Here is a 12,616-nt window from a genome sequence, read left to right as displayed (position 1 = left end):
TTTCTACATGTGAAACATGTTTTTGATTTAGGCCTATTGTGTTGAAAACTTTAGCATAATAGAACTTACTGGTATATGAAACCTGCGTGTTTAACCGACACTCGATCTCGGGACCTTTGTCCTTCGCGGGAAATTAGCTATAACGAATGAGCTACCCAAGGGCCACTCACGACCGGTCCTCACTGGTAAACATCCGCCAGTACCTTATCTCCTACCTTCAGAAATTCACAGAAGTTCTCCTGCGGAACTTGCTCCATTAGCACTACTGGAAGAAACGATATTGCAGAGATATGGTTTAGCCACAGCCTGGTGGATATTTCCAGACTGACATTGCCATTCAGCAGTGGAGTGTGGGCTGAGATGAAACTTCCTGGCTGTTTAAAAATGTGTGCTGAACCGAGAGTGAAAATTTCATTCCTTTAACATAACTATTTTATTATGAATTTTTGCTGGTTTGAGTCAACTTTCTAATGGCAGGGAAACTTAGTACGAAGATAAATAATTTCCACTTACTTAAGTTTAATATTTATAACTACTTATGGTCGTATTAAATCGTTTTTCTAACAAAATGTCTTTTTCACACATTGGAATGTCATTTCCGATGCAACCCAGCAAAAATTTAAATGACCAAAACGCAAATAACGCAAAGAATACAAAGTCATTGACAAACGTACAATTTTTACGAGATCGAGTATTATAATACTATTAAGTATCGGATCACGTTATTCTATTGTGTGAAGAATGTTTCATGGCAACCTTCACTAAAATGTGATTCCGGAACAGCTTACTTGTCCGATATTATCTCACCTTCGTCTAAATGGAGGAGTACCAGCAGTTGTCCTTTTTGCCCTCCGTTCACCAAACTAGTACGAAGCGCAGGAAAGACATTAGCACATTATACTGATTCTTTTATCACATTTCACAATAGGAAGTTGTACAAATATAGATGTCGTTGTAGTTCCTTCATTAAAATTCGTATGACGTTACTAACCCAAGACAGCCCCGACCTTCAGTTGCCTATTAAGGTTTCTGTTATTTTAGAGCATTGCAGCTTTTCTCCCTACTAATATTAATCCTTAATTTCTATAGATCAATGGTTGAGCACAGTTGACTGTAATATGCACCGAAGCGTAATACGTTCCAGCCTTTAATATTGATGGCAGTGAGGGGAGGTAGGGGTCTGTTTCCTCTTCACAACATATTCTTCTCGAACGTCACTAGAGCTTTTTCGTGATCCATCCAGACAAGCAACAACCAAAAGTAAAGCAGAAATGTCTCTTAGGCGATGAAAACAGTATAATCACGTCAGCCATGTCTAACACCGAGTAAATCGAAAAATAGTTGTTCCGTAAAAGGCGGGATTTATTTGTGAAATCAAACAGCATTTTAAAAGGTTCATTGCTATTTGTTCATGATGAACGGTTTCAACAATTAAGACAGTCGTCTTCTGATCCTCAAAAATCTAGTTGTTGTACGTCCTCTTCCGTTATGACTGTATCAGAGTTGTATAAGAACAAGTTACCGAAGATCAGAAAATGACATTCGTAAAGGGTAAATGGAAATGTCGTGTGGCGAGGGCCTGCCGGCAGGTAGAGCTGATTGCCTGGTGCAAATCTTTTGAGATGACGCCACTTCAGTGACCTCCGCGTCGATGAGGATGAAATGTAGATCGCTTTATGCAATCTCCGATTTGAGAAGCTTTAGTTTATTTGTGAGGTCAACAGCTATTTCAACTGCTTGATTGCCATGAACCATGACTTTCCGGACGTAGCGTGAGAAACATGCGAGTTATAAAGGCCGTTCAAAAGAAATGATCCGGTGGCATAATTACAGAAACAAGCACCAGTATGTTAGAAGTCTTGATCCTAGCTGTTGAGACACTTGTCCCACTGTGACACAAGGCGGTGAATGGCTGTCTCATAAAATTCCCAGGGCTGCGATGTTAACCAGTTTCGGCCGTACAGCTGGACTTCATCGTCATAGGTGAATCGTTTGCCCCTCAGAGCCTTTTTAAGGGGACCAAAGATAGCGTAATAACAGGGAGAGAGGTCCGGACTGTATGGAGGGTGGCCGAGAACCTCTCATTTGAATTTCTGCAGGAGTGCCGCGACTGCGTTGGCCATATGAGGCTTTGAATTGGCGTGGAGCAGAGTGACCCCACAGGTGAGATTGTCTGGTCGTTTGATTTGATCACTTGGCGAAAGGTGGTCAAGGTTTGCGAGCCACGCTAGGCATTCATTGTTGTCCCGTGCTGCAGGAAGTCTGAGTTCAAATTATGTTCCAAGTATCTGTAGATGGATGTCAAAGATATGTACGATAGTATTGTGGATGACTTCTGCTACCCCTGTAGATGGGTGTGACATGTGCTTTCTTCGAACTTCTGCGCGCAATGTTTCGCCCGAGAGATCTGCGTATGATTAAAAGACGGCCTAAGTGAACTATTAATCCTGTTCAGCATCTGGAAGGGTTACCATTGGGCTTTGGAGCTTTGTTCAGTTTTAACAATTTCATTTGCATCTCACGGCCCTTGACTCTAGTACATCTGTCACTCATTTGTGATCTGATTTGAGAATATAACTGTGGAAACACGTCTGAATTTTCTTTGCTAAGGAAAACCTGAAAATTTAGTTCCCTGTAGCTGAAGTTGGCTGCGCTGAGAAATGTCACGCAGCAATATATATAATGCAAATATGACCTAGGCAAAAAAGAAAGAACCGGATGTTGACAACTAAGCAGTAAATGATTCTGTTCCTGTAGTTAGTATATTTGGAGAAAGGTTTGTAGCTGACGTGTCACTGTAGAGAGAACAACGACACCTTCTATTCCCTTGAAGCTGTTTTCTGTATCTGCTTATATCAAGTACACAGATGCAGAATCACAGAACAAAACGCCTGGTCACGTGAACACACACACACACGATTTTATTCTACGTTTTAGCGGGGGCAATGGGTAACTTGTCTTAGGTACGCAGATAAAACTTGAAACAGCACGAATCCCCCCAAATCCGATTGAGCTTTTAGCGAAATTTCTTTTGTTTTTTCAAGCGAACTGCCGGACTGGAAATGCCCTCCCAAATGTTCCCAATGCGGGATTGCCTCTGTTCACGTTCCAGATTGCTGAGATATTTCGCTAAAGATAATAATGTTTTACTTCAGCCCAGTTTTACGCAGTTGTTGCTAGATGAAAGTGAAATATTAAAAATAAAAGCCTTATCGTATTTTGCTCCCTTTGTGACAGTGACAGTACCACTAGTACAACTAAACTCTCGCAATGCACAGCGAATTTCACTTTCGCGTGGGTAGAGAGCTGTTCTCGATATTATCTACGTAATGGGACAACAACACGTCACATGGCATGTGAAAAAGTCTACAATACGAATTTGGAGAAAACTCATCAAATTATTTCAATGATGTAATAGAAGGAATAATAGATTACGAGTAGAGATGCCACATTAATGGCCACAGCGTGTTTATGGCGACTTCAACTAGTCAGAAATGCACGAAAAAGGCATGTTTGCATGCAGACAGTAGTTAGTTAGAAACTAAACCAGTTAATCCATCGACGAGGTGTCTGATGATGGTGATTATGATGATGATGATGTTTGGATTTCGGGGCGCTCAACTGCGCTGTTATCAGGGCCATACAAATTCCTAACCTTTGCTCAGTCCAAACTCGCTACTTTCATGAATGATAATGAAAGGGTGAGGACAACACAAACACCCAGTCATCTCGAGGCAGGTGAAAATCCCTGACCCCGCCGGGAATCGAACGCGGGACCATGTGCTCGGGAAGCGAGAACGCAACAGCGAGAGGTTGCTGAGGTTTGATGACGCGGCGATATTGGTGTTCCAGTTCTCTGTCTCGGTGTGCATATAGCGAGTAAACAAAGCAGTCATTGTGAACAGCGAACTCCTCATCTACTGCAGCGGCTTAGAGAGACACTTCCTTTGTGAACCTGTCTGCTTCCCTAACCTCGCAACAGGCCGGAGCCTGTCAATAGCTTGAGGCTATTAAATATTTAACAATAAGTCAGGTAAAACTTGCTTGCATTCTCCCGGGTGAAAGGAAAACTGCAGCATTTCTCACAGTGTGACATACGCGTCCTAGACGTAGACCAGTTCTAGGAGACCGCTACGGAAGGCCACCTGCAGAGGTGGCGACCACCGCCCATGTGTCCGGTCAGTATATAAGGCGGCAGCTTGCCGTCTGGGGCACAGTCGAACAGACAGCCAGCAACCCTCTGCTCAGCAACATGAAGTTCTTGGTAAGTAGCTGCTGGCCAGCGCCTTCCTGTAAACATGAGTTATGGTTGTCGGAAACGTAGGCACCAAGCAATGTTCGGCCTCCGGCGTTGTCGGAAGAGACCAAGATGTTTGTCGCATAGTGTTAGGAGCGGAACTAATTGGCTGTGTTGTGTTGTAGGAACCAATAATGATTATACCAAGAGAGGAAAAACTTAAAAGTACAACAGAACTAAAACTTCGAAGGTCTCAGAGTTTGCTATGGCTACGCCGTGTAAATCCTCTCTATGTAGGTAGTCGATAAACTTAGTGAACAAGAAACTCTTTCCAGTTAAGGTGCCTGAAACCCATACGGATCTTCTGAAGAACACTTCCATATATCTAACTTCCTTTATCGATTGTGGTGGACATTATCGACGAGTGTCAAATTCGTTGTAAAAGAAGACTTAAATGTATTGCGAAGGAAAAGAAAAAAAAAAAGAATTGAAATAAATTCTAAGAGTATACTCATCATTTTCACCATTTAAATGAGATCAAATTATTCCACTAATCTCACTCAATATTCGCTCCAGGATAACAGCTACCTAAATAGCGCAGTAAGCTGTGCTGGTTGGCTGAAACTGCGGCTTTTCCGTAGATGTTGCTATTTTTCATTTAAGTGAAAATTTCACTTAACCTACTCAATTTGATACACTTCATTCGCTCGTCAACTTAAATCTCTTGTAAGCACGGAAATATTCACTCTCTTTGAGATTCTTGGCGACAAAACTTGCCTTCCGACGATGATTGCTATTAGAGTTTATCGCCTCAATTGCCACTATCAGTAGCCAGATAATTATGGATGGCAGCCGTAGGAGATATTCTACAGGCTGTTTTCTCTATTTCTTCTCTCTAATACCTATTCGTTTCACTTTTTTTTTAATTTAAACAATAACGCATAGTGCCACATCATTAATGTACATCATATGACTCCAGTTTCTCCTCTGAATTTCCTCTGATTCGTGTTTCAATATCCTACAAAACTGAGTTCCATATTTATTTTCATTTATGTATTTAGTAATTTAACATGATCTGTTTCGGATCTGGTATCTTAGATCGGACCAAGATCTTACACTTACAGTAGCCTTACGGCATCTAGTTACTTAAGAAATAACATTGTATACATCACAAAGAGTAATAAAATGATTTGAGTGTCTATAGTTACACTGTGAGTAAATAATATTACATAAAGTTAACACTGGCAGAACGTCTACTACTGCTGTTGCTGCCACTACCTGTAGTAATAGTATTAATAATAATGAAAATAATAATGATATTTATCCCTATAATGACAATAATGATAGTGGCAGATAATAAAAGAATTTGTAGGTGTACAGAATACATGCTTCCTGAGCCAGCGAGTTCTGGGGAAAGGAAGTTTAAGGAGACTGCAAAAACTAAGAATATCGGGAAGTAAAGATGATCTGGCTGGAAAGAAGGATAAACAACTGTAATGAGAGGTCACAAGCACAATGGTAATCCTTGTTGTTGCTTTAGTAGATGTTTCATGGGCGGTCTCCTCAAGCTGGATTACTCAGTTCTCCAATGTAAGGCAAGAGGGTTCCTGGTACTGAGAAGGTTTTCAAGAGGGTGGTTGAACGATGAGTGGAAGAGAAAGGAGTTTGCTCTGATGGAAAAGTTTGTTTTTGCCATGTTGTCGTGTTGTTAAGACTAGAGCATTAAGGTCGAGGACAGATTTGACAGACAGTGTACGTTGCTAAGACAATAGAGCAGACGAGATAATACTTTCTTAATAAGTTCGCTGTATGATCAGGCATGAGCAAAGAAGTCACAATCATGACGTTAACCTAAGGCACAGGTGCCGTGCGCGTCATTTGTTTGAAAATTGTGGAAAATTTCTCTGCATATATTTTAACTGCCTGTGTATCGTATTCCCTGAGGTGGAAGTTAGGACCCAACCCAGTATTTGCCTAAACGAGCGTGCGAAACCACAAAAAAAAAAGAAAAGAAGACAGTAACGCCGGTGTGTCACTCGCAGTCATTAGTCCGCCTCAAAGGATTCTATCCTGCTCTGGTTGACCTCCCTCTCACGCGAGCTAGTGCACTGTACGTTTTCCTACAGGAGCAACCAGCCATCCTGTTTGCCTATTGTCAGAACCGGCTGACTGTCTGTTAATCTTGGATAATTATTTTCTTATACTTTTGTCCCACTTGCTAAATTTTCTTCCGGTTCCCTCATAATTTCTCTGACACAAAATTCGAACAGCAGTAAGCTGTAATTCTGGCTCAGACCCTCCTGAACACAAATTTTCCGATAAGCAATTAAGAAATTCAGGCTAGTTTCTGATCCACCAGAAAGTAACGCGAGCCTTTGTCACATACGCCAGTCTGCGGTCGTATTTTGTTCAAGCACGCAAAACTCCGTGGACCGTTTTCGACTTATAACTGAAAAAAACTGCGCAGTGACAGCGCTTGTGCCCGGCAGAAACTGGAAAAATCAGTTTCATGGCATAAGAGGAATACACCCTCCCATATTCTGCTGTTGTGGACTAATAAAATATTTTAACAGTTGAGCAATATCAACAGCAGAATCCACAATGTTCACGTCGGAGTTATCTGAAGCAATGTTAGACTACTCACATATATTATCAATTATATCAATAACATTGATTTACGAGGTGTGTTCGAAAAGTATCAGGAATGTGGTAAGTTCACGGGTTGTATTAGTCCGAATGCGCGCGGTTTTTCGTTGTTGTTTTGTTAAACATGTCTGAAATATATTTGTACGCTTGTAGCCATACTACTAGATTTCTAGTAAGTCGTCAGCTGTCAAGTAGGTACATGTGTTTGCGTACAAGTGGTGATAATTGATTTGTTTTAAAACCGGATCAGGGAATAGGCATTAAACTTTACTATAATATGGAATAAATTGTAACAGAGTTATGAAAATGATAACTATTGCTTTTGGTGGGTCTGTTATGAGCATAACAAGGTTTTGAGAGTGATATTAGAGTTTCACAGACGGGCGAGAAGAAGTTGAAGATGAGGATCCTTCTAGACACCCTAGCACATCGACAACCAATGAAAGCGTCGAAAACGTGAAAGAACTGGTTATGGATGATCGCCGAATCACAACCAGAGAAGCTGCTGATGATGTTGACATATCTGTTGGCTCATGCCATGAAACTTTTCGGTTGTTTTCGGTATTAAACGTGTGATAGCAAAATCTCTACCAAAGGTGTCGAATTTCGAGCAAAAAGAGTGACGAGTTCCTCAGGAGTCGCTAAATGAACTCAGGACCCATGCTGAACTACTGAAACGTACCATAACAAGTGATGAAAGATAGGTCTATGGGTGAAACGTCAAAACTAAGGATCAATCATCTGAGTGAAGGTATTCTGGATCGCCGAGACCGAAAAAATCTCGGCAAGAGCTGTCGAATATGAAGTTTTTGCCCACCGTTTACTTCGATTTTAACAGCATGGCGCATCATGAGTTCTTGACTTGGGTCAGACGATCAATGAGGAGTACTGCCCACAACCTCAACGCCGTATGGAGGAAGCAATCCGAAAAACCTCCCGGATTATTGGCGAAACAATTCATGGCTTTGCGCAATAGTAATGCACCTGCCCACACTTCATTGTTTGTTCGTGAACATTTGGCGAAAATCAACACTGTAATGGTGCCCTAGCGTCCTTAGTCACCAGATATTTCCCCGTGGGACTTTTTCTGTTTTCAAAAATAAGGAGAACCTGAAAGGTCTGTCATTTTACAAGCTTAGATGAGATAAAAGCACCTCGCTGAAAGAGTTAAGTCTATCTCAAAGATCGAATTCCATAAGTGTTTAGGCGACTGAAAGAAGCACTGGCATAAGTACGTAACATGTAATGGGGACTAATTTGAAGGAGATAATTTAATGTAAACGAGTCAAAAAATTGTTTAAAAAATGAAAATTCCCAATAGTTTTTAACACACCTTGTATAATGAGCTCTGCAACCAAATATTAGACATTATCAAATTTTTCTCTCGTAATATTCCTTATTAATATAACACTTTTCTACTACCCCACCCTCACAAATTTCCTCAAGCGATGGTTGTTAATACGTTCATCAGACGCAAATGGCGACTTTTCACACATTTATGGCCTCATATGTCAGTTATTAATGTTAGTTTTTCGCCCCACAATGATCCAGTCTTAAACATCTAAAACTACAGTCGAGTAAAATATTTAATATAAACTAAATAATAGTTCAAGGAAAGAAGCATATACAACATATTATATTATCAAATTCCGCTCTCTCAAGCTTTCGTGTCGATTTCTGTCACTTCACAATACCTTTCAACTCTGCAGGCTCCTTTCCGCAGGCCACAAGTCCTTCGCATTCGTTATGATGGACTAAGAAAATTACATATCTATTAAAACAAAGAAACCCTTATCATAACTTTTGGCTGACAGCACCTGTCTGGTAGCTAGAAAAGTCTTAGTTCAACCTTCGCTCTGTCAGAGCTACTGTTGGACCATAAACTGGGGGTCCCGTAGAATAACGTGGGCTGCACTAGGAAATAGCAGAAGAGCGATGGTGCTTGTCCAGGAGACAATGTGATAGCTCATGTAACTGGTCCCTGACTACACCTGACTTGGCAGCCAGTACTTACACACAGCAGATCAGACACCACACAGTTTCACTGCTGAAAATCCATCCCCGATTTTCGTAACACTAATGGTTGCCGGTTAGTCGGTCATGCAATTGCACTGTGGACGTCCCTAATGGAGAAATACAGCGACAGTTTGATAAATTTCTAGGTTCGATTCCTGGCAGGTCGTCAAATTGTAAGGTTCCTCCTAGGTTTTAAAGACGCATTCCCTCTAGAAATGAGTTTAGATATGTCGTGAATTTAGAGAAAAATCCTCAATAAATACGGTGTTTAGACCCATCAATCCAATTAGCAATTTGATAGGACTACAAAGAGTTTGTAGAAAATTACCTAGCAGTGAACTGCTTCCGTGCAACAATTTACAATCGTCGTAGTAAAAGGAAACTGAATTTAAGTCAACATAGGCAAATATCTCACCAAACATCTTAACAAACATACTAATGTGTAAAACTAAATGGCTTATAACGCCTTGCAGTACAGTGGGCATGAGGACCGAGGGTGTAATAAGCACACAGATACAAGTCATCAAACAGTCACATTTCCTACAGGATAAAGAACAATGTCTCTGACACCTACGTCAACTCCTACACCTATCTTTTTGCTGAAAACACGCAAAGAAGTGCAAAATATAATACTCGCAGTGATTACTGCTCTTGTTGACATTATTTGCAAAAAAAAAAAAAAAATGTTCAAATGTGTGTGAAATCTTATGGGACTTAGTCCCTAACCTTACATACTACTTAACCTAAATTATCCTAAGGACAAACACACACACCCATTCACGAGGAAGGACTCAAACCTCCGCCCGGACCAACCGCACAGTCCATGACTGCAGCGCCTTAGACCGCTCGGCATTATTTGCTGTAAAAAGTCCCTGATGATTTTATGAGTTGCTAAAGGAAATTAGTACGTTCCATATCAAGTGACATTATTCCGTCTGCTCAGAAAGCATGTGGCACACAGAATTCCAATAAATAATAAAATAAGAAAGATGTAATCGATACAAGTCGCGAAGTGTTGACAAAGGTTTATTAATAAGGAGCGTGATAAAAGTATTCTATAATGCGGAAGAAAATTTAGCAAGCAGATTCTGTATCGAACCGCGAAACATACGCTGCTCAATCCATGAAAGTCACAGTGGCTTCACGATGCAAGTCAAGGAAACACTTTGCATACGAACCACACTTTTACTGCGAATCTTGGTACTAGCAAAATCGTATAGCAAGTAAACCCAGCTTGCTCACAGCTAAGCTACATATTATCGCCTCACCATACAGCAAAACAGCAACCAGCAACCTCAGACCCGAATACACGACCGACTTCCAGCGCAACAGAGCACAAGAAAACCTCTTTTCACTCATGCTCGAGCATAGTCGGCAAGACGAGCTTGAGTTGATTGGCCGGCAAGGCTGACACAAAAATAACTAAGTTCTTTGGGATCGATGCTAGTTGCAGATTTGCAGGAAAAATTTTAATACAGGAAACGATTGTAACTGCACAAATAGCCATTTTTAAGTATTAAAACTGCTGTGTAATAGGACACTTTGAAGCTGCTTGCTACAAACAGTGAGGCTCCAGCAGCGGCGACTTGCACCGGTCAGCGGCGTCATACACTGAAGAGCCAAAGAAACTGGTACACATGCCCAGTATCGTGTAGGGCTCCCACGAGCACGCAGAAGTGACGCAACACGACGTGGCATAGTCTCCAATAATGTCTGAAGTAGTGCTGAAGCGAACTGACGCCATGAATCGTGCAGGGCTGGCCATAAATCCGTAAAAGCGCGATGGGGTGGAGATCTCTTCCGAACAGCGCGTTGCAGGGTATCCAGATATGCTCAATACCGTTCTTGTCTTGGGAGTTTATTGGCCGGCGGAAATGCTTAACCTCAGAAGAGTGTTCCTGGGGCTACTCTTTAACAATTCTGGAAGTGTGGGCTGTCATGCTGGAATTGCCCAAGTCCGTCGGAATGCACAATGGATACGAATGTATTCAGGTGATTAGATAGACCACCTGTCAGACTCGTATCTAGATGTATCAGTGGTCACATATCACAACATTACCGATCCTCCACCAGCTTTAACAGTCCTCTACTGACATGCAGGGTCCATGGATTCATGAGGTTGTCTCCATATCCGTACATGTCCACCCGCTCGATACAATTTGAATCGAGACTCGTCCGACCTGACGGAATGTTAACATTCATCAACAGTACAACGTCGGTGTTGACGGGCCCAGGCTCGGCGTAGAGCTTTGTGTCGTACAATCATCAAGGACACACGAATGTGCCTTCGGCTCCGAAAGCCCGTATCGATAACATTTCGTTGAATGGTTCGCACGCTGACATTTGTTGACGGCCCAGCATTGAAATCTGCAGCGATTTGCGGAAGGGTTGCACTTCTGTCACGTTAAATGATTCCTTTCAGTCGTCATTGGACCAGTTCTTGCAGGAACTTTTTCCGGCAGTAGCAAGTCAGAGATTTGATATTTTACCAGATTCCTGATACTCACGGTACACTCGTGAAATGGTCGTACGGTAAAATCCCCACTTCATCGCTGTCTTGGAGAGGCTGTTGCTCGTGCGCCGACTGTAGCATCACGTTCAAACTCACTTAAATCTTGATAACCTGCAATTTTCGCAGCAGTAACCGATCTAATAACTGTGCCAGACACTTGTTGTCCTATATAGGCGTTGCCGACCGCAGCGCAGTATTCTGGCTGTTTGCATATCTCTGTATTCGAATACGCATGCCGATACCAGTTTCTGTGGAGCTTGAGTGTATTATTGACGTGACGAACACGCCAGTGGGTGGCGAGCTGACGCCGCGTTCCTGCCCGCAGATCCTGGTCCTGGCGGTGTGCGTGGCCGCGGTGTCCTGCCAGCAGCAGCAGCGTGAGAAGCGCGGCTTCCTGGGCGCCGGAGTCCTCGGCGCCGGAGTGCTGGCCGCCCCCGCGATCGCCGCCCCCGCCGTCGTCGCCGCCCCCGCCGTCGCTGCCGTCGCCCCCGCCATCGGCTACGGCTACGGCTACGGCCACGGCTACCTGGGCGGTGTGCACGGCGGACTGATCCACGGCTGAACACCACCTCGCTAATCTCCATGTCTTTCTCGTCTGTGTTGCTGGCGTCTCATTAAAGCAAATTTTTGTACAATACCATATGGTTTCTTACGTAATCTTCCCTTTTCCTCATTTGTGGATTACTGGTATCATGAAAAGGAGAACTCAGGAAAAGAATGTGAGCAGGCAAAGATAAATAATTACTGTTGCAAATCATAAGCTGCTGCTCCAATCCTTGGAACCAGAATCCGTCGACATCCATTTTTCACTGAGAAAAATGTGTTGATTGCACTAACGGTAAGAATAATATGTCTAATTACCTAACATTGGCAGAAGAAGAGCGATCTTTATATCAACGCAAAAAAACTTCCAAAATAAAAATTTTATTACCCAGATTACAGTTGATTCTATACTGAATACTGGTTTCAACAAAGTCACATTGCCATCTTCAGTGGGTTGGAATCATGAATTGTTAAGTCCCTAGGTGTGGCACATTGTCATATGACTATTGCAAAAATGGAGGTAAACTCACAGAAAAGACACTCCCAATCAACACTAAATACACCAACATAAAAATCGTAACTATATTAGCAAGGCGCAGAAGGTATCAAATACATCATATAGACAACATTGATTGTTGTCAGATGGATTTATGTTGAGAACG

At 42.2% G+C, this 12,616-nt stretch overlaps 1 protein-coding gene across 1 annotated transcript; it reads left to right on the top strand.

Annotated features, from left to right (window-relative positions):
* The first annotated feature begins 4,136 nt into the window (after window positions 1-4,136).
* LOC126088138 (cuticle protein 65-like) lies at window positions 4,137-12,048 on the top strand. Its single transcript, XM_049906257.1, has 2 exons — window positions 4,137-4,264; window positions 11,737-12,048. Exons 1-2 carry the CDS (start codon window positions 4,253-4,255, stop codon window positions 11,971-11,973), a joined length of 249 nt encoding a protein of 82 aa, XP_049762214.1. The 5' UTR covers window positions 4,137-4,252; the 3' UTR covers window positions 11,974-12,048.
* Window positions 12,049-12,616: the final 568 nt, after the last annotated feature.

Source organism: Schistocerca cancellata, chromosome 1 (genome assembly GCF_023864275.1).
Source record: "Schistocerca cancellata isolate TAMUIC-IGC-003103 chromosome 1, iqSchCanc2.1, whole genome shotgun sequence".
Taxonomy (NCBI): domain Eukaryota; kingdom Metazoa; phylum Arthropoda; class Insecta; order Orthoptera; family Acrididae; genus Schistocerca; species Schistocerca cancellata.
Note: the sequence above shows the minus strand (reverse complement) of the source record. Positions and strands in the feature narration are given on the sequence as shown.